Consider the following 23,146-nt stretch of genomic DNA (forward strand, 5'->3'; position numbering starts at 1 on the left):
TAAAATGTTGCAACTCCCTTTAAGTAAACTGGTGGGATATACTGTCCTTGCCTTCAGTTAGGAATAAAGCACCGAAATTCAGCATTTCTTTCCTTTGGATCACCTCTGTCCTGTCTCTCATGGGTCAGCCTGGTTCTACTCAGTGTGACCAAACAAATTCTAGTTTGTTTATGGAAGTTATGAGTGGGTTTTTTATTATTTATTGGGATTTCTTCTCTGGGTTCAGGAGGTTATAAAGCTGCTTCTATGAAAGATGAGGACTTTTACCCCGGGCAAGTTGAGCGAGAGCAGCTGTAACGTGATCTGTGCAGTGCCTTGCTGAGGAGTGTCTCTCCCTTTCTGGGAGTAACAGTAATTTATACTATTACTGTAATTTATTTTTTGCTTTTTTCCCCCAGAGATAAACTGACAGTTTCAGTCACTTTATGTTATGCAGTGGTGGTAAAACATCATCTAAAACTGGACTGCAATACAGTAGAAAAGTTAACATTGGTCAGCTGAGTACAAAGAGAAATGGAGCAGGACAGAGCTGTCTGGGTTAACTGCTGTGTCACCACTCGTTTTATTTATGCACTCCCATGATTTGTCCTCACTGTGTTTGTGGCACACTTTGAATGACAAGTGTAGAAAAAGTGAAATTTAATTTGTCTGGTGCTCCAGAATTCTTCTATATGCTGTTTTAAACCAATAAGTGGTGCCATTATCTCTGTTCATAATAAAAAACAACTGAGATGTGTTCTCAAAAATGGGGGTAAGTTATCAAATTATGATAGTCATTTATCATTTAACGAGTTTGGTAATTTAAGTTTGATAACTGAGTAGAGTCTCAGTAATTTGAGTAGATTCCTCAGTACCAACAAACACATGAACTAGAGACGTCCGTATGTTTCATAATCTTGGAATTTGAAGGGATTCAAGATCTTCAGTTGCATATCATGTGAAGTTGAGGATTTCTTTGAACTGGCTGTAATATACTTACATTAAGCTGCACCTTACAGAGCTGCCTGGATTGCAGGGGATCATTCCAGCCCTACCACAGCAATTCACAAACACTCTGCAGCCTTAAGCTCCTAAATTTATAGCCCAGTGAAATCAATAAGAACTGTTTGCTTGACTGAAATCCCTAGGGGGGGTTGCAGAAATGGAGTTTTGGTCTTAAAACCGGATCCAGGCAGGGTTCAGAGGCTTTGGGGTCCCCCAAAGTCACGGGGCAGCGGCGGGAGCCGTGTTTGGGCGCTGGATGCTGTGCCGGAAAACTAAGGGCGACAGATCAAAGGTTTGAGCAGGAGGTCAGATAGGTTTTGAAAACTTAATCAGCTTAAATTTGCTTCAGAACTCAGCTGCGTAATGTTCTGTCCCCCCTAAGAAAATATTTGTCTTAGACACCTGTCCTCGAGTTTTAGAGCCAAGAAGACGAGAGCGCTCAGCAGTTCACCTGAGGACAGCGTGGCGGGGCTGGGCTGGGCTGGTTGCTGCAGGAAAAATACAAGTCAGAATTCTGTCCTGAAGTGAAGTAGAATTTATTTTTGTATTAATATCGTTATTATCAAATTATCTCTGCAATTAAATTATTCGAGGGGGGGGAAAAAACATTAAGAGCTATTTTTCCTACAGTTATTGAAATATTTGCTTGTTGGATTGTGATATGACAAAGCAGCCTTGTTCTCTGTTTGTTTTATTCTTTGAGTTGTGAAAAAAGTGCTGGGAGAAGGAAAGAGCTGTGTGTGTCCAAGAGCTGATTCAGCTGCATCCTGGGTCGATTTTCAGTGTAATCCCCACCTTTCCATGAGAAGGGACATACAATGGGACAAAAGGCAGTTGCAGACACAGCCCTGATATGTGAAGCTGTGTCCTCCATTGGCAGCCTATGCCTGGGACTTTCTCCTCATTTTTCCCCTCCATTCAGAAGCAAATTCACTCTGATAAACTCATTTGTGTGTGTTGCCTCCTTCCCCAGCCACACACACACACACACACTCTCTCTCTCTCTCTCTCGCTCTCTCTCATACTCACTCATTCTCTCCTTTTTTTCTTTTTTTTTTTAATCTGCAAAGTCTTTATGTTTTTCTAATAATTGGCAGCCGAGGTACAATTTCTCCCCTCTTTTAAGTGATGAATAGTTGGCCCGAGATCAAAGCCAAGCCCTTGTGGTTTTTTGGCTGCCACAAAAGGGCGTTGGGGCTGGCGCGGGGCCGGCGCTCGGCGATAGGCATGTGGGTGAGGTGCCAAGCCGAGGGGTCGGTGGCAAAGTGTCTGTACACGTTCCTCCTCTGAGCTAAGCTGGTTGTCTCCTGTGTGTGTTCCAGGCCAGCAGCAGACTGAAGCAGACTGAGAAGGAGTACAGTCAGAGACTGGCTAAATCCTCGCAGGTAGGTGGTGAGAAGACAGGAGCCTCCAGTGAGTCTGTTGAGTTTGGAGGCTTGGTGAGAAGTGGAATTACTTCTGCTCTTAAGTGTGGGTCTTGACAACCAGAATCACAGGATATGGCGAGTTGGAAGCGACCCACAAGGATCATCCAGTCCAACTCCTGGCCCTGCCCAGGACCATCCCCAAGAGTCACACCCTGTGCCTGAGAGGATCATCCAAACTCTCCTGGAGCTCTGGCAGCCTTGGGGCTGTGCCCACTGCCCTGGGGAGCCTGGTCAGTGCCCAATCACCCTCTGGGGGAAGAACCTTTCTCTCATCTCTAGCCCTAAACCAAGAGAAGCCTTAACTGTATCCCAGTTTCCATCCAGTGTCTTTCTTGCAGATTTTAACCTTTCAAAAACCACAAAGCTTAAAGCTGAGTAGCAAAAACAGGTGGGGTCTTTCTGAGTTCTAAATTTCATCTTTTTCATCTACTTTTTCATCTCCTGGGGACCCAAGAGGACTGAGTCCTCCTTCAGTCAGTGGGAAGGGAAGGTGAGGTGCTCCATCAACCAGCACATCTCATAGAACCAGGAGCAGCTGCACAAACAGGACTTGCATTTCGTATTAAAGGTGGTGTCACGTGGGCAGTCAGTGGTGGGACAACAGCCCCAACTGTGTCATCTTTATCTTTATCATTGCTCCTCACCAGTTCTGTGCTTCTGCCCAAAAAAACACTTGGAGGAGTGTCAGTGTCCTAAAAGCAAACTGGTTTTGACTCAAATTTTTGTGCTTCAGAGTCATATTTCAACACGGAAGATGAAAATGCGTGTTGAGTTTACTTACATATTTAAAAATGGTAAGATGGGATGATTTTTAATATTTCACCTTTCAGTTTGACTGACAGGTAGCACTGAAGTGTGAAAAATGATGGAGATGCAACCAGAAGTTAAGCTTTTAATAATAAGAAAATTGCCACGAGGGTTTGTGTGGAGGTGTCATTCTCCTCATTCCTCCCAGCCACAGCTGAACGTCTGCCTGGGTTTGAAAACTCTGTTTTCAGCCAATAGTCTAGTAATATTCTTTTAAAGTCAATAAAAACACTACAGAGAAGGGTTTAGCAGCCTCTAAACTAGACAGAAGTGACCAGTGAGACAATAACAACAAACTGCAAACTTTACTGTTTTACCAACACTTTAAAGTATTTTAGAACTCATTTTCAACTCCTTTGAGTCTCATTCGCTGAGACACTTGTCCAGAATTCTTTTGGTGACATTTATTGGACTGTTACTTTTTCACACTGCATTTTTTGACACTGCATTTATCAGACTCATTTCTAAATATGTCTTACATGAACCTAATATATATTTTCTACACATTTATTTGCATAGAGAGAGGTTGTGGGGTCTCCATCCTTTGAGATACTGATTTGGCATGATACTGAGCATGATCCTGATTTTAGCTGGTCTATTCCACCCACACCAATTCCATAATTTTGTGGTAAATGAGAGAGAATGCTCTCTCTCCTAAATGCTTTTCAGTGATTTTTGGGAGCCTTATTTATAAAGAAAGAAACAACAACAACAACAAAAAAGCTTCGATTTTTTTATTTTTCCATCTGAACCTGAATAGCAGGAAATGGATAATGTTGATACATAAATGGCTCTTGGTCCATTCCTTAAAGACAGTTGGAATAATTTAGGCATTTATGAATTTTTAAACAAGAGATGAGGGAAATTGCTTTAATTGTTGCAGTGGGAACACCAAGGTGGTGCCATGCGAGGTAAGAACTCTTTAACCTAAATGTCAGAATAAATTCTGTCAGACTTAAATTTATTGGCCTGTAGAATAGTCTCAAAATGGAAAAATTTGGGGACATGTTTTTTATTAAGGAGGGCATTGCTGTAACTAATACCCTTTAACTGGGGAGAGCTGGACCCGTGACCAGATCCTTGGCACTTTCTGGGGCAGACACAACACATACATCATCTGTCAGGGCTGTTTGGCACCATAAAGCAGTTTCACCCTGATGTCTGAATCTCTTTAGTTTTCTGGATTTAAATCAAATCCCTGAAGTTACTTGAACATAGTTGGGTTTGGGTTTTTTTTTTTTTGTAGCTCACTATTAATAATGGGTCAATCACAATGTTTCTTGTGGTCGTGTTGCTGACAACATCTGTCTAATCTTACTCTCTGTGGCCTCTTGGAACATTCACTTTTAACACCCACACAGAGAAGAGATTTCAAGAAATTTCCTCTGAAGTTTATACAAAATAAATAGATTTTTTTTTCTCTGAAAAGCACTGCACAAAGCAGATCTTTCTTCATCAATTCATGCTGAAATTTCCTTGCCCATATTTCAGAGCTCCTGTGCTAGCCCAGGGTCTTAACCCAGAAAAAGCTTTAAATCCCACATTTGTGTTATATTGAAGGGTTTGTTATTTTGTTTTCTTTTGCAAAAGTGACAAAGTGGGACAGCACAAAGTACTATAGGTTTTCATGTTTTGGGTGTATTTTTTTTTTTTAATCTGTGTTTGCTTTTGGGAAAGAAATATCTCATAATCTGTGTTATTCCCTAGGATTTCTCTGGTAGTAAAACTGAGAAATAAATTTACAACAGGTTTTAATCAGTCCTTTTCCCCTTTCCCAGTGATTCCTGTACCTTCATTTGTAGCCTGTTTCTATTTAGATTAATTCTGGCCTGTTAGTAGTGTTTTAGAACTATTTTTTTCCTAGATAATCATGTAATTAGTATAGTTAAATGTTTCTCTACCAGTGAGGAGGCCTGGCAAATACAGAGTCTAAGCACTCTGGTAGTCCCTCCCTGAACTTCCTCTGTGCTAAAGTGCTTTTAGAATTAGACTGCATTATGCTGCTACAGCAGCTTAACCTTAAGCTTGAATATATACATTAAAGTCAGTGACTCTCCTGCGTGTTTAAGTGCTTTGCTGGGTGCTGACCTGTCAGTATAAAATTCTGTAAATATGCCTAAAGGATCAGGTTTAGTTATGACTTTCCCCAGTGATGAAAAAGGTGGAACAAGTACAGTTCAACAAATCATGAGTGAATCACGTAAAAGGTCTCGTTTAAGGGTCCTGGACGTGGAATCAGGTCCCCAGTGTATTGCTCAGCAGAATCTGCTCCTTTCAGCAGCTCAGAAATTTCGCTATCACGTTTAAATTCCAGCCCAGTATGTAAATGTGGGCGTTTTGCTTCTCAGCAATATCAAGCTGTAAAACATCCTTCTGGAAAACGAGCTGCGCAAACTCTCCCTCCTGGTCTCGGGGCAGGGGCAGGCTGGGAACAGGCTCGGTGTTTGAACATCACAGATGTGCTTTGTTCTCATGAGTAAATATTTTGGAATGTCATAGTGGAAAACCCTTCCAAATAATTTGTGTTCAGCGATTTTTGTCGTTTCCAGCCTCGCTTATATTCCTCTTCTCTGCGTGGAATTCTGTGCCTGCTAGGGCGCAATATGGTAATTCCAAATATTTAGCTTGCACAGCAGAGTTTGCCAGTGCCATGTTTGTACCAAGCATAAAAAACATGCAAAATACATGCCTTTCACTGAAGGGAGATTTAACCTGCTGTTTTCTTTTTAGGTCATAGCTGAACTTAAGACAACCATTTCCTCCCTGACAGAGGAGAACAGCCGGCAGCAGCTTGTGGCGGAGCAGCGGCTCCAGGAAGTTGTGCAGAAGTTGGAAGATGAGAAGCAGCAGCTGATGACAGATAATGACAGAGCAATCAAGGTAATCTGGGGATTTTAATCCCTGATTCTGCTGGCTGGGGGAGTGTAATTAAAAGTTCTGCAGCGGGCAGATGAGTGCAGGTATCGCTCCTGCTCAGTTTGGGCACCAGACTTTGATGTAGCTGATGACTCAGACTCCCTTCCTCCAGCTGATCCTGGGCATAAAACACATGGACTGGGCAAATCTAATCCAGCCACTTCAGTCAAATACTTGAGTCTTTCCTGTTCTCTTTCTTTTAATATTGACTCTGATATTTTAGCGTATTTTCATCACCTTTAAATGGTGCTTTGAGGACTTCAAGAAATAAAGGTGAGGCAGCAGCGTGGCCTGGGCTGTAGCTTGGTTTTCACATCCTCAGCTTTCAAATTTAAGACTGCAGTGATTCTATGATTCTATGAAAGGATGTTCTTAGCTTCCATTGAAAACTATATGCAAAGTCTGTCCTAAATGTGAATGGAATAAAGTATTTGTATTTTTGTTTGTTAGATTTCTACATATTCTGTGTCAGAGTTGCACTCTCGGGCCTTTTTCAACTCTTTTAAGAGTCTGTTCTTGCTGCTTTGACACCTTGATTCAAAGTGGCTGCAGAGAATCCTAGGAACAGTTTCTAAACATTTTTCTTTTCACCACAGTAAAGAGCAATGGAAGAGTTTGGAAACAAGCAATCTGCTCAGTTGACAACAAAAACACCTCATGAAAAGTTGTACAGAAGAAGAAAATTACCTTTTTATTTCGTAAAGCCATTACTTGTCCCAAAGAATTACATTATTAAATCTAGAAACTCATGAAAAAAATGAACTCCCACAGTTAAACTTTTTGTGCTAAAAAGATACAGTGGAAGTTTTTACACCTTGAAACTGTCTGATGTCAGATGATGGTGCAGTTAGGGTTGTCCTCTATATTTGAACAACTTGCATTAGGTAGTAATTTTTACTTTAGTAGTAATTTTTACTTTCTTACATCAATTATTTAATGATTATAATTTTTTTCTCAATGAAAATCTCTGCCTTTATTTGTGTGTTTGTTGAGGAACAGAATTTTCTTTCTGATCATTGTTTAGTCTCTCCTGTCAAAGGTATAACCATAAAAATGTGAGCTGTAATCTGTTCTCCAAATTGAATCACCAGAGGTAGGTTTTTTAATCACTGGGCTCTGCCAATAGAACACAGTTAAATCACATTTTTTGGGGGGTACAGGAGAATTTTTGCCACTTAGGAAAACTTTCTATTTGTAGTTCTCCACTTTTCCAGTGGCCACCTAAATCTACAGAAACCCTGTGAGAGTGGAATCATCTCCCACAGAGTCAAAAATATGCTGCAATTCAAGTTATCATGGTACCTTCTTGAGTTATACATTTGAAAAATGTTTACCAACTTTTTGTCTCCTGGTGCAAATTCTATTGTTCAATTTGTGGATTCACTTAAACTAAGTTCAATGGGAATAATTCAGCTGTTGGTAACACCAGTGTTTGAACACTAATGATTATAGGTCATATGAAATCCTTCTCCATGTAAATCAGCTATTATAAATTCAATTTTGATGTTATTACCTCACAATGTAATGAAATCCATAAAAACCACAGGGCAGTTCTGCACAGGGTTTCTGAGCAGTGTCCCAGAGTTTTTAGGGCTGGTGCTGGGAGTGTGTTTTGTAAGATTTTGTCAACTTGGGGAAGAAATTGGAGGAGCTGTTTTGTTTGGAGTTCTTGAACTTGGTTTAGTATCATTAATACTGTTCTTTAAAAAAAAAAAATCATCTTCCTTTGAAACCACTGATTTAATGGAAATTTACTGAAATCCAGATCCCCAAACAAAAAAATTCTTAGGAAGGTAAACTGTGTATTTTTAAGAACCACACATATTTCTAGACAAGCATATGCAGAAATACTTTGCTTTTTATTAGCCTGAAGCAAAGAAAAAAAAAAAAGATTTTGGTGAAAGTGGAATCCTGGATGTCCTGGAGATGGGGAATAACATCTAACTCAGGGTAAGCTGAAGACCTCGAGGGATGATTAAAGAAACATTCTAAAAACAAAGCAATTCTTAATATAATGTAAACCTTTGAGAAGACTCGATGTAGTATAAGCTATTGAAAATACTATCATTAAAAAACAGGCATTTGCTAAATATAACATTGATTTAAACTAACATTGAGGAACAGTTTGCAATTTCCTCTATTGGTATTGGGTGGCTTCCTGTAAGACCTTCCAATTATTATTTCCTTTCAAAGGGAGAAATACATTTTTACAGCAACCAACTGGCTCTCAGAGAAGTTTTGGATTTAGGCAGTAAAGTGATATCCAGATGTGGATGCCATAATACACGATTTTGATGTTAATTCAAATTCCTGACTCTCTTTGGTAGTTAAAGGTTTCTGGGTTGTTATTATTGCACAATTGTATCCATCTCCTTCATCTTGTTGTTTTTTTAAAGCAGTATCTTAAATCCTAGTCAAAAAGGGTAAACAAAACTTTTAAGAACATTTTGTTTCTTTTGACAACCTAAAAACCCAATCTGACAACACTTTTTGGCTTCAGGCGGCCTCAGTTTGGGTCAGTTTGAGACCAACAGTTAAAGGCCTTGGCACTCTGTGTTAGGCCATGCTTAGTCTGGCCTAAGGGCAAGTCAAACATGTCATCACTCCTAAAATCAGGATAAAATTTTGGCTCATCACATTCCTCTCTCATGCCTTTTAAGGTGTCCACTTTGCTGTGGAGCTGCGAAGTCTCGTGGCAGAGCTCAGAGTAACAGTGACCTGTCTGATCCCAAAAACTCAGCTCATCCTTCAGTGCCATGGAAAATATCTTTGCTTTGAACTTGCCAGGAGTTGCATCCTTTGGAGCAGAGCCCAAGGATGCTGCAGTGGGGCTGGGAAGGGATAAATCCAGCCCAGTTCCCCTGGTCCCTGTGCTGTGCCTCACCTGGGCTGTGCACACACCTCGGACATCAGGGACCATTGGTCTGGGCCATGGGATTAGTTGGGAGCAGAGCTGTATTAATGCCCTGCAGATGTTTGGAAAAGCTGCTTTAAATTGCCATGTCTGTTATCCCATTTGTGGTGCTCCAGGCTGGGATTGCAGGAGGAACCCTCCAGTTGGGTTGGGTGCTGAACTCCTGGCAGTGTCTGCAGGAGCTTCGCTGGTCACTGCAGGGGGGGAAACTTGTGAAGGCTGAATTTAAATTAGTTTTTCAGCATCCCAGTAGTGATCTACCCACAGCAACCTGGAGCTTGATAGACTCAAATAAGCAGGGAATTCACCCAACTTCTCTGCTGCTTTTTGTTACTGGTTGGACTGGGCACCAGCATGAAGTTTATGGCTTTGTAGAGATACCTTGAGGTTATTTATGAAATCCCAGCCTCGGTTGTTTGGGGTTTTTATATGAAATCCTTTTGGATTCTGGGATGGAAAGCACAAAACAGTTCCTGGGATTGGAACTGCAAAACATGTTCAGAGCATTTTAATGTTGAAGTTCATGGCCAAGTGGGGACTCCACATCAAAAAGTAGATTCTGGAAAGAAATGGGTGATGGAGAACATACAGTGATGAACCCACAATAGAAAAGGGGGAAAATGATGCTTTTTTTGCCAGATGAACCACATTTGTTGTTTGGTTCCTATTACAGATTCTAGGATTCTGTTATATCCCAGAATTAACACCAAAATTTGAATAGGAAAACATGGTTGGAAGATCACATATTTCAACACTGTGTTTGTCAGCCAGCTTATGATCTGATTAATTCTGCTAATAAATAAGACTTAAAAGATTTCTAGGAAAGAATGTCCTATAATATTGTTCCCCTTCATGTGAAAAATTTTGAAACAGTTGTTTTGCTTTGTTATGTTGAGAGGGGGAAAAAAAAGCCGAAGTGTATTTTATAGCCATAGCAGAACAAAGGAGAAAACTTCTGGTTTTAAGTTGTCTGGGCCTCCATGGGCATTGAGTGTTCTTAACATCCTCATATATTTCTATTCTAATGAGGCTGTTGTATCCTGGAGGAAAAGGATAATTTCCTCTCTGCAAAGTACTGAGGGTTTTATCAACATAGAGAATTTCCTCCATGCAACTGTAAAAAATACTCACTCTGCTATAGTTGGGCTCAAGTCAGTCCTTGTTTTAAAGCATTCAGAACATTTCTTAAGGGCACCTGATATCTTTGTTTCCAGAAAGTAGCTGTCAAAATATACTGAAGGTGTTTACAAATGTCTCTATCAGAAAAAACGTATTTTTAAAAATTCAGAGAACAAGCTAATTTTGCATGTTGTTATGTTTTACTATCAACCATGTTTATTAGCAAATTTCACTTGTAGCTACAAATAATATTTTGTATTAAAAGAAAAGGCCCATCAGAGAAATAGGAACATTAACTGAGTTGACTGCAGCTCTGCAGAGGAATTTAGTCTTCCAAAAAACACCTTCTGGAATACCTGCATTGCCCTCTGCAAGAGTCAGTGTTGGGATTAGTAAGAAATAAATAATTCTCATTTATTGCTTTCGAAGTCCCAAGCAAATGTAAATCTCAGTGGTTTAGATGCCCTTATTAGTGATTATTAAGGGGGGAGATGCATCAGAGAGCTCACAACCAACACTGCCCTGATCTAGACAAGAACCATTTTTGGTCCTGTCTTACAAGTGAGACAGTGGAGGGTAAAACCTTGACTTTGTCCAAGGTTTGTGGCAAAGATGGAAGGAAATTAAGACTGTAAAGCCTGGTGGCTCAGAAGGCTGTGACCTCGTGGAACTGATAGCACAGAGGACATTAATTAGGGGGGGAAATAACCTAAAAGCTTAGTGCAAACTATAAATGAAAATGTAAAACTGAGGGTAAAGTGAAGAGAGAGGTTATTTCCAGGACGTTTTTTGTTAAGGGAGTCTTCACTTGTTCTATTCCCCAGGATACATTGAGAATTAACTACTACAACCTTGAATACTGTTGAATAGCTGCAGAGTAAACCTTTGTCGATAAACCCCACATTATTGACAAGCTTTTTTAAAATATTCCACTGCAGTTTTTTTTTTTATTTTAACTTTGATGGAGGTCTTATTTTCTTTTTTAGCTAGCAGTGCCTGTAAAAAAAAGGAGGTCAGCATTTCACTGCTGGCACTGACTCATGTCTTGTAAGACATCTGGTCAGAACATGCATCACTGCTGGTGATGGTTGGATGGCCACAGACGTGCCAAGTTCTGTCAGTCACCCAAGAGCCTGGGAGAGATGTGTGTGTCACAAAGCTCTCCAGAGGGGCCTCAAATCCTTCTAATTGCTTTTGTGGCTAAACATTACCATGATAAACCACTTGGCATGGTGAAATAAAGAGTTGTAAAGGGACCATCTTGATGTTAAATACATGGAGTCCTTTTTCCTGGGTCTTTATTTCTTTGTGGTTGACTTTGGTCTATAATAATACAAATAACTCTGCAGTGTCTTTTATTAGCAGGGAATTACAAGGCACCAACACTTGCAGCTTAGCATTGTAAAGCAGGCATTAAAATTTACCAGGCAAATAACATTATCTTGTTCATAATTTCCTATGTTCTGTTTGATCAGCAGAGGAAGTCATGTCTTCCAAAAGAACAGGTAAATTAAATCTGCAGGTCTTTTATGGCTTTGCCTTCTCTTTTACATGGGGTCCAAGCTCTGAGGCACCTGTTTTTCACAGCCTTTGTTGGTGTGAGTAGTAATTTCACCCAAATTCTCTCTGTTACAGAAATGAGGGTTTAGCCCTGAGCTTTTCAACACTTGCTTGTGCTCTGTCTCTTGATTCCATCACATGGTTATCTTTAAAAGCCTGTATTGACACATCCATTATAAATGGTAATTAAAATAGGCTGATTTTTGTGTTAAGAGTGGATGGTTATTGATCACAACTGAAATTCTGATTTTTAAAACTCTGCTCTTTTTTTCAAAAATCACGTCTCTTTTCCTGTTGCTGCAGAAATTATTCCATTGTCTGAAGCATAGTACCTTCTCTTCAAAATTACAGGGTTTCAGATGTTTGGCCAGCCAGGCAATGCGAGTGGCTGAGCATCTGTAAGTACTTTATAATATCTTTGACATGCTTTGTGAGACAAAGAATTGAGTCATCTTTTCTTTCCTGCAGCAAGCTTTGCACTCTGGCATTTTTCTTGACTTTTCATGTCTCAACACATTGAAGAACTTACCATGGCCAACAGCAAAATCAGACTTACAAGTTTTATAAAAGGCTAGAGCTAGTGCCTGCCTATTCCTCTGAACTGCAGTCCAGATTTATCCAACAGGTTTAAAACTTGGTATTTTTACTTTTTCTTGCATTGTTATTGTTTTCCTCAGTGTTTTATTTTCCCTCCAGAAGGCTCTTTGCTGCATGAAGTCTTTTTTACTCCTTTTTAGCCCCGGAAGGGATGCCACCTGTCTCCAAATTATGCATTCTATAAATGCATAATAAAACATAAAGTCACATATAGATTAACTGTCAGGTTTTTTTAATGATGTGGACTACACTAATTGTGCAGTGGAAAAAATGGCAAAAAAAATTCAAAACCAGCTATAAAATTCAGTGCTTTTGACTGACAAGATAGGAGTAATAACACTGAGAGAGGTCCTGGGTGATTAGAAAGGTGCAAAGAAAACACTCTTAGTAGTAAGTGTTAAGTAATACTGACATAAGCCCACACAGCTTGTAAAGAAGAGCAGACAATATTTATAACTCTGGTATAAGAAAGTGGAAATTAGCTGTTTTAAGGCTGCTCTGATGCTTAGAGTTTACTGCTGCATTTCAGGGACATTTCACTCTCCAAAGAGCGTGGGGCTTTTTATGTGGAGGAGAAAGTGGTGCTTAAAAAGGCAGAGATACCCAGAAGTTAGGAGGCAGAGTGCCTGGGAGGAAGAGCCTGTGCTCCAAAGTCTGGCACTTTACTGGAGAGAAGGAAAAAAAAAAAAAGATAAAGATAAAACCAAGTGTCTAATGTCGTCCAAAGACAGGGCATCTGTAAAACAGTCTGCGCAGGGCTGTGTAGGCTTTCCAAGGGCTGTTCTTTGTTCCAGTTCCAGTGAGTTCCTGGAACGCAGCCTCCTTCCCTGCTCCTGGAACAGCCTTGACTGCAGGGCTCCTGCAGCCGTGGAGGTGGAAACACAATATGTGTGAACCGTGGATTCAACCAACAAAAGATCTGCCGGGGAAAACGGCGCCTTCAAAGCGAACCTTCCGCGGGCCGCAAACATTTATAGCTCTGCACTGAAGGGTTTTAAAGCCTGGCACGGCAACACCAGTTTGGCAAACAGATTTTTGGGGGATGTGGACCTGCTCTATTATCAACATCTACTTCCCTTAGATATCTTCCTTACTCATCCCAGGAGTGGGCTGGAATATCCCCCGGATTGCCCCGGGTGGTCCCGCTGTGCCCACACGACTTCCAGGGTTTGTGTCAACGTTTTTTTTTGTTTTGCAAAACTGAAGGTTCTGCTGTAGGTTTGCTTTTGGGTTTGTGTGCTGATGGTGGTGCAGGGATATCAGCAGGAGAGAGTCACTGAGGATTTCAGCTTTATGCATTAAAGCGCTCTTGCCAAAACGAGTGTTGACTTTAGAAATCTTCAGATTCCATTTAGAACTTTCTGCTGGCTCTCCAGCCTCGTGTGTAACTGAAACTCAAGAAGATCAAATATCAGAGTGTTTTTTTGAGAAATGACTGGCTAACACTTTTGAATGGCAGATCACAGGGAAATAGAAATATCTTTGTTAAACTTACCATTTTCATAATAGTTGGCCTTTTTTTGAGTGTAACAAGAGAAACCTGGTGAATGTGATACCTGTGCATGGTAACTATTTACCAATATTTAAAGGCAGGGTAGCAGAAGTATCAAGTGGTCTGTAGCACTCTTGGAGTTTTTGAAAGGCATTGCCTTAATTTTCTATAACTGCAGTGGGTTTTTTTCCGTGCAAAATGAAAATACCTATTGTTTTCTTAGCATTAAAAGATTAGTTACAAAGAGCTACTAAAGGAAAGCAGCCAAAGCTGCCATATTTCTGCCACTTTTCTTGCGTCAGTGGAGTTGAGAATAAAAGAACTTTCCAAGTTACAGTACTGTACTTGAAAGGGAAAAAAGTATGCAGGGACTTTTATCTGTGTATTCAGTAGATCAGATGGCAAAGTCACCCCGGGAGCTGAGCAGGGGAGCAGCTTCTGCTTTTCTTAGTAAGCCTGGAGTGTGAAGCAGCCCCAAGTACGACATCAAAAGGTACAAATACGCGTCAAGTGCAAAGTTTGGGCTTTTCAAAACATCTCTCTAATTAGCACAACTCAGGTATTTGCAGTTCCAGCTCTGACTTTCTCACAGCTGTGGGCTCAGCAGAAGTGGCTTTCTCATCTCACAGATTTGTGTAAGAGGTTAAACCCACAAATGCTGTCACCAAACCTGACCCGTCGGATCCTCGATACAAACCTATCCCGTTTCCTCCCAGCATCAATCTCCCCATTGTGCCCAGCTGGAAAATGGGAGATGTAGCTCTCAGCCAATTTCTTTTTTCTAGAAGAACGAGATTGTTTTAATTGAATGTTATTATCAGCCAGTTCTTGTGGTTTGACATGGATTCAAAGTGAAGCTGTTCATCCGCTTAAGGAACGCGTAGGCACTAATAGAATAACCTCAGTGAGTTTTCGGATGCCTCCATCCTCAGGGAAATTGGTTTGACTTGCCCTTCAGTGGAAATTTTGTGTACTATTGGCAGCCAAAATAGAACAAGAGTCCAGAAACAGAAGAAAGTCTATTCTGTGCTTGGTGCTCTGCTCCCTTTCCCGTTGCAACCTGTACAGTGAATATTTTCTGTTAGTGCACCTTGTTGCCTTGCAGCCCAAGGAACCCGTCTCTGTGTTCATACAGTCCATGTCTATATAAAAAGGTGGAAAACTAGATTAGTTTTATTGAAAATATACTTTATTCTTTGAGCCTTTTGCACATGGATGTTGCATTCAATGTGCATTTAATGTGCATGCTCCATCTTGCACTGGGAGTAGTTTATTTTTGCTGACTTATGCACCATCTTATGTTGATTCTCTGATGAATCCTGATGAACAGGATTTGATACAGTAAATATTTCTTGAAAACATGCATGAAGAAGACTGAGGACTTGAGGCTGAAGCTTGTAGAGAAAACTGTGAACCTCATGGCTGAAGCTTTTTCTTAAGCATTTCTTGCAGGCATCAGTAGTTTTGTATCTTTGGCCTCTCCAAATAGTTTGACTGTTTTATGGAGCAAAGAGAGTTCACCTGTTTTCCTCTTCAGGGGTCTGTCTATGAAATTTATTCTCAGGAAACTGAAATAAGTGTCGCCTACAGGATAAAATTTAGGACTTTAAATGAACTTCTTGGCAACATCCCCTCCAAAACTGCCAGATAACAGAGGACTGGAAGAGCAGTAAAGCTGGGATGAGTCAAGCACATCAAAAACCTTACTCCTCCAGCACAACCACTTTTTAACTTCTTCTTTTGCTAAAACTGTCTCTGCTTATTTTTAGTTCAAGCTTTCACAGCCCTGAAGTCAATAACTTCAATGAAATCAATATGATTTAATAATACAACACGAAGAGTTTTCTGCAGTGGTGTTGGAACTGCCTTCACCAGCCTGCACAACCACCTGGGAGACCCAAAATTTGTGTTGCTGGTGTTGAATATGTCTCCTGCATTTGGCACCTCAAGAGAAATATATCCTCAGTGAAAACCCTGGATTGCCAATTATGAAGAATTCATTAAGATTTGCTGAAGTTCAAAGCAAAAAGACCAGTTCCTCACAGGTCAGGGCAGCTCTTCTAATGGTTCCTGCTTTGCCTCCAGCAGCAGCTCATCTCCAGAACCTGTTTATTTTTCTGCCAGGGCTGTTGGCAGGTGAACAGAGTCACATCAGATCACCTCACTTGTATTTTATGCTGGAAACCCATGCCCTGGATATGCCATTTTCCTGGCCCAGCGTGGCATGAGATCATGGATTTCAAACCAGTCCATGTTGGCCTTAGAAGACAAAACATGCAGTGCCCCGTTCACTTCCCTTTTGAGATCTGCCAGGAAGTCCCAGCTCAGTTTTGCCCTGGGGTTTGCTCTTACAATTCACACCATCCCAGGGGAACAACGCCTGGTGTGGGGAGGAAGGAGAGCATCACTCATCCTGTCCTGAAAATGCCCTGAAATCAGGGCATTTGTGAAACAAAAAGGGGTGAGTGCAAGTTCTTCTAGAACCAGATCAGGGAAAAACAAAACAGCCCCTTTTCCAGGGAAATAATTAGTTAGGGCATGTCAGCACCTAAACTTCATGCAGATATCCTGTGGTTTGGGAAAACACAGCATTTGTGCACTTGCCCAGTGGGCAGCAGTGCTAGTCCAGAATTCACAGACCCACAGAATCATTAAGGTTGGAAAATACTTCCAAGATCATTGAGTCCAACCATCCAGGCTCCTGAGAGTCCCTGTCTCAGGGGCACAGCTTTCATTTCAGTAGAAGGTTGTTCTCTCTCTTAGAATTGTTGAAGAGACCTTAAATCCTGAAATGCTGTAACATTTTCCTTTCTGTTTTCTGCGTGAGTGCCCAGGGACTTCCAGGAGTTCCCACTTGTGGTGCTGTGGTCCAGCTTGGCCTTTTCATTCCTGCTGCCCTTCTCACCCTGTGCCCACCCTTCCACCACCAGGATCTAACCTGCAGGAGACCCAGGGAGAGGATGTGCCCACTCAGGGAAGGATGAAGCCCACAGGAGTGTCCAACCTGCTGCTCCAGGTGCTCTCTCCCTGCTCTGCTCCCTTCCAAGTTTGTTGTGTAAGAAAGGGTGAAAGTACAAACAGGAAAACTAAACATGAAAAGTGAGTTTGTTTGCTTACTGAGAAGCCTGGGAGTGGCAGAATGGAACTGTATAAATCAAAATTCAGGCTACCAAATGTTAGATACCTGCAGAAACACCTGCACCACTGGGCCAAGCCAGAACTCTGCAGGCAGCTGGAAGGAGAAATCACAGTTGTGCATTGACCCTCTGTGGTCTCAGAAAAAAAAGCTGTATATGCTGTATATTTAAATTCCTCTTATTTTTGTTTCTAATGTTAATATAATTCATTTTCTTTCCAGACTTGCACTTGTAATTCAGCAAGGTAAAGCAGCAATTACTGAAGACTATTAACAATTTGAATGGTATCAGTGGATTTTAATTGTCTCCCTGGAAACACCTTTGACCACAGCTGTGCTCTAAGCTCCGAGGAGCAACTCATACCTGGTGGATTGTTTTCTTCCTCCTACCAGAGTAACACATCACTTCTGCTTAATGTTTGCGTCAGTCTGAAAACCACTGCATGGAAATGTGCATTTGCAGATCAAGTCTGGTGTTGCTGTGCACTCACTTGCCAGCATTTGTGTCTCTAACTGAGCCTTCATGGTGGGTGTGAGGAGGCTGATGTCCCTTCTCCATCCATCTTGCTGTTTGCAAAACCTGTCTCAGCAAAGGACCAATACCAGAATTCTTAGTTTTTTTCACTCTGTGCCATATAATGTTTTTTCTGCAGTTTGTGTCTCAGTTGTGATAAAGGAAAGTTTTTGAGTTGCATAAAGTAGCTGACAAGCTCTGCCCCTGGCACTCTGTAGGTCAGATGAGCAACACTAGTTTGTAGCTGCACAAATGAGAAACTGGTGGCACTTGAGAACCTGGTCTGTTTTCTGTTATTTTTTTATGCATTTGCATTTTAAAAATGTCATCCATGTAAGAATATATGGAGCTGTTTACATATATTTAAAAAACAAGGGAAAATGAAAAGAGCCTGCCTGTCTTTTAGATGTGGAAACAGGTTCCTGAAACAGAAGGGCACCAATTGGGTTATTTTTCTTGTTCAGAGCATTTTGGATGATGGCTGAAGTAGATACCAAGGTTTGACATTCGTCATTCAAAACCTCAGAATCCTGTAGAAGATAAACTACAAGGATTGTTTTGACTCAAGGAGAATAGAAATGGCCACTCTGGGTCAAAGTGGAGTCTGTCTGTCTGTCCTCTGGGACGTGGTATCTGATAAAAGAAGCCCAGGAGGGAGTAGAAGAACAAACTGAGGATTTAAGTACATTTCCTCAATATACTCACCCATTCTCCAGAAGATACAGTTTGAGGGAGTTGTTCCTTTTTTTTAGTAGTCTTCCAGGGCTTTTTGGGCTGTGGGTCTTTGTATTGCTCTCTGAGTCCTTGTGCCCTCAGCACTCGTGGTGGTCTAAGGCAAAATATTCCCACTGTACAGTTTCTAGGAATCTCTCCCAGGAATCCTCAGTCTGATCCTACCAGGGCTGGCTTGGAGGGGCTCAGACCTGCTGGAAGTTTGTCCAACATACATTGGTCCTCAGAGGTGCAACAAGTAGGGCTTGAATGTTTAAACAGGTTTGTTGTTTTTTTTAAGGAAAGTGTAGAAAATAATTTAAACTAGACAAATTCTGATTTTTTTATTGGTGATTCCAGTTCAGCAATAAATGGTACATTAGACCTAAGGAAATAGGGTGGTGGGTGCTCCCAGAAACAAGTTATGCAGGAATCAGAGTAAAATATATTGAATAAAAAGCTAACAGAAACATTTAAATAGGCCATGGAGCCTGACATTGTTCCTTGCTATGTGAGTATATGTCTATCTAAAATATTCTGTACTAGTTTTCTAGAGCTCTAAAATGGAAGGAAAAACTTCTGAAGAAGCTGAAATAGATCTTACCCATGTCTAATTTTGGGAAAAAAAAGAGAAAAGGAAGAACTTAAAGGATTTTAGAAGTGTTTAGAACCATTGGCATTATGACAGCAAGAATCTCTGTCATAACGTCATATGATTAACGAGATCAGAAACATTCTGGGATGTTCTGATCAGTTATGTTAATGCCTCTTTTTAAAAAAGTATAAAGCTAATGCTCTATAAAATAGATACTTGAAAAAACAGTTTTGGTTTTCCTCAGGCAAGTGAGATTAGAGTTTCGTAATCTGTTTGACCAGCTGCAGAGGACGTTCTGTTTCATTTTTTTCTTTTTAAGTAAATGAGCTTCATCTCAACATGATTAAAAAATTTAAAAAAAAAAAGGAGATAATCGAGCTTCAAAAATGCTCGGTTTTCACACATACTTTTAAATAGGAGCAATTGCATTGTCACGTCTTGTTGCAAATGTAATTGGGTTGGAGGTCATTAAAGACTTTGAATTAAAGAATTTCCAAGTTTCCAACCGTGCGTCCTCCCCTGTCAAGATTCATCCCATTTTTGGCTTCCAGACATAATTTTAGCAGATATTACTTTGCTGCCTCTCACATCTTAGCGTGTGTTGAGTGTGCAGGCCCTGTTGAGTCAAGCTCGCTCTTGTTCAGTTCAAAAAGCAGTGGTTTGCCTTGAGAGTTAATGTTGTTGATTAAGGTTACTTTGAAAGGTAGAAAGACATTATTAGATTTCTTTTTGTGTGCCTGCATGCAAGAGGACATGTGTTGTTTTATGTAAAGGGAGGATTCCAGCAATATTGAGCACTTCATTGCACAAAATAATTAGTTTTTCTTTCGTTCTTACTGGGAATCAGATTAGCCTATTGATTAGAAATACCTCAGCCTTTCATAATTCTTTTTTAAAAGAGAATAACAAAATAAGAGGCTTTGTAAAGCCTGTGTTTATATTTCCAGGTCTTCGTGCCTCTGTGAGGAGGAATGCATTTTAAGGAGACATTTGTAGAGCACCAGGGGTCTGCTGGAACCTCTGGGCTGGCTCCAGGTGTAAAGTGTCTGAACACCCACTTAAAGTGGCAGTTTGGTGATAAACTTGGTTGGGAATGAAGCCCTGGGCAGGGAGAAGATTACCTTGCTGAGCGAGCGATTGATAAATCTGCTTTATCACGACTCCTCTAAATCATTGCAGGAAATTCTGCTCGAACCTGATGTTTGTTTTCACAGAACTGTTGTTAGGAATATACAGCAAGCAACAAAACCAGATGTGTCACTGGTTAATTTGTGTTCACAATGGCAGCTTTTCACTGGCACGGCGCTGACGTGACGTTTCAGACGTCGTTACGGCAGAGCATCAAAAATTCAAGAAGTCGTCTCAAAAAACATTGAAGGTGACATCAGGTCTTCACAGGAAACCAGCTCAGAGAATGGCAGGCTCCTTGCTGCTCCCTTTGATTGCAAAGTGTTTAATAAAAAGCAAATTAGGAAATGAAAATTGTCTCGGGGATCAATCGGGTGCAGCAGTTCCACCCGCTCAGCGTTATCTGTCAGACATTAACCTGATTGGGAATGTTGTATTTGCTATAATAGCCTCAAAATCGGACTGAAAGGTTGACTTTAAAAATACCTGATGTGTTTTGCGTGTGCTCTGAGGCTGATAACAAACTCTGCAGTTCAAGTTTTAATAACTCGGGGTGGAGGGGGGGGGGAGCTGAGAAACTTCAAAAGCTTCGTGATAAACGTTTTTGACAAAGCGTCAGCCGAACATTAGGCAGAATCTTGGTAAATCCTCTCATAAGTGGTTTAAAACGGAGTTTTGAACTTCTCCTTCACAAGTGTACGCTTAGAGATGTCATGGTATCTTTGGGTTTAGAAGATTCAGTTTTATCTGGTGCATGTGCTCCGTTGGTGTTTCTGCCAACACCTCAGAGAGGGCAAAGGGGGGAACAGTGGAGCGGTTTTCTCCCTTTGGCAGCCTCTGCCCCTCTCTGCTCTTGACCACGACGCTCATGGAGGGTGGAAAAAGGGAAAGCAGTGCTGGAGCAAAGCACTGAATGCTCCAGGTAAATATTAGAGTAAAGCTTCTGAGCTGACAGGCTTTCTGACTGTCTTTGTCGTGACAACCCCGAAGCGTCCTGGTCACAGACAGAGCAATGGTTGGACGTGGCAACTGCTTGTTGGGTTTTGTGGCTCCTTGAGAAAAGCAGATGAAAGCCAGTTTATTACAGCTCTTTGAACCTTGCCTCCCTCCCCTCTCCTATCACCTGAGCCACTAGAACAAAGCAAAGACTTTGCTTTCCTTGCCTCCCCCCTGAAAAAAAAAAAGGCCTAACTTTGCAATTTATGCTGCTGTTGTCTTTGAACTGTTATCTCTGCAGGACCTGCTCTGCCTTATGGCTTCCTTTGCCTTTCAAAAGAATTGAGTTTAAAATGCCCTGCAGTAAAGCCCTGGCTCAGCAAAATGCTTAGGCCCCTGCCTAATTTTAAGCCTGCGAATGGCCCTGCTGGTGCTATCTAAGAGTTTTAGGGAAATATCTTAAAATCATAGAATCCCAGATTGGTTCGGGTTGGAAGGGACCTTAAAGATCATCTCCTTCCTCCCCCTGCCATGGGCAGGGACACCTTCTGCTATCCCAGGTTGCTCCAAGCCCCATCCAACCTGGCCTTGGACACTTCCAGGGATCCAAAGTGTATCATTTACTGCCTATAAACTGTGAAAAATGGAAATAACTTGTGTTAGAGCCACACTGGCAGATGTTTGTATATATGTTTCTCTTATGTTAAATACGTTTTTTTCACTAGCAACAGAGAGACTTGGTTTTGTTCCTGGAGTCAAATTATTCCTTTCCTTCCTGAACCCTTTTCTTTCTTCCCACAGTCCCTCAAGGGAAGGATTTGTTGTGCTTCCCAAGGGCATCTCCTACTGGCAAATCCCTGAAGCAATAGACTGGTGCAAAGCCCCCACCTTGGGTGGTTTTGCAACATCTCCATTCCCATTTGGAAGTGTCAGCAAAGTGAGCAAACTTCCAAACGTGCCCTGTATATGGGAGTTCACGTTATTCCAAGTGGGAGCTGATGAATCCTGTACCTTTGGAAAGTAAGCCTTTTATCTGATCCCTGACCAAGGAAAGCTTTTTTGCATAGTGGCAGCAGAAAATGGGCAACCACCTCTTGTAGGGACAGATTTACAAAGATATTATTATTTGCATTTTCATTCTGTGTTGTAATTTCACGTGAAATGGCGTTTAGTGGTTAAAATTAAATATTAGGCCTGGAGATTCCCAGATTTGCTGTTCTGTCATTGCATAGTAGGACACTGTGCAGATTGGACCTGGCAGGTCTTCTCCTTTCCCCCACCCAGTGTTGGTAACTTCACCCAGGCCATGAAGTTGGACTGATGGCAGCAGGCTGGGAGGTCAGTGAAAAGCAGAATAAAATAGGAAGGAGAGATGTCAAATATTGCTTAAGGTGTTTTAATTTCTGTTCCTGAGGAGCAATAAAGCATAAATGCTCTCTACAGTCATAATAGTAATTGTAATGTACCTATAGGACAGAAGAATAATTTGTGTTATTAAACACTCTAACTATTTTCAGTATAAAATAATAGATTTTCTGTTCTGGTGCAGTGATGCTGGCCCCTGCATGTAGGTTGTGGAAAACTTTGTTTGCAAAAACAAAGCTATTGTTTTAACAGAAACCACAGAAATTTGGCCTTTCATATTGAATCAGTAGCATAATGAGTAGTGGAGCAATAGTTCAACATCAAAGGAGACTTCTTGGATATATAGTGTGTTGCAACAACAGCAAAAAAGTTCCCACCAGAAAGGAATTTTGCCATATGTGAACAGCAGACATATGTATTAGGTTAAAACCAGAAGATTTCCTTTGCTTTACACCAAAACCAAGAGAGAACTTGAGTGCAGAGGTTTGCTGCTGGAGAGCAGTGTCAGTGGGCAAATGCTCCATGAAAACCCAAAAAGCATTGAGGATGCACCAAAAATTTGGCTCAGGCATCAGCATTTCACTTTTTAAAATGCCTGACTCGTGGCATTGCATCAGTGCTCTTCATGGATGTATTTGCCCAATTTATTTATGGCTGTAGTAAACCCAGAAAAATTTATTTATCTACGTAAGATATTGTAGCAAAAGTAACGATTACTTTGAAAATTCTGTGATGAATTCTGGTGGGATTCTTGGCCTCCTTCCTTTGGATAGAGTTGTATCTGGTCCTAAATTGTGAGACCACCTAGTGTAAAGGAGAAGTTTTTGCCCACACAGCCCATAATTCCAGCTTCAAGGAGAGATAAAGGTGCTGAAGATTGAGTGTTTTAATGACAACATTTTAAAGCATCTCCATATGTATTTCTGGAACTAAATTTGCTTTAAT

The 23,146-nt window shown here is 41.0% G+C and overlaps 1 protein-coding gene across 4 annotated transcripts in view; it reads left to right on the forward strand.

Annotated features, from left to right (window-relative positions):
• The window catches only part of CEP112 (centrosomal protein 112), a 148,741-nt gene that overhangs the window by 102,777 nt on the left and 22,818 nt on the right, over positions 1-23,146 (forward strand). For all 4 annotated transcript variants that reach the window (XM_027691449.1, XM_027691448.1, XM_027691450.1 and 1 more), the window contains 2 exons: positions 2,307-2,369; positions 5,949-6,098. In XM_027691449.1, the coding sequence (XP_027547250.1) occupies positions 2,307-2,369; positions 5,949-6,098 (213 nt within the window). The remainder of the gene's footprint in view (positions 1-2,306; positions 2,370-5,948; positions 6,099-23,146) is intronic.

Source organism: Neopelma chrysocephalum, unplaced genomic scaffold, assembly GCF_003984885.1.
Source record: "Neopelma chrysocephalum unplaced genomic scaffold, ASM398488v2 Primary Assembly neopelma1_84, whole genome shotgun sequence".
NCBI lineage: Eukaryota > Metazoa > Chordata > Aves > Passeriformes > Pipridae > Neopelma > Neopelma chrysocephalum.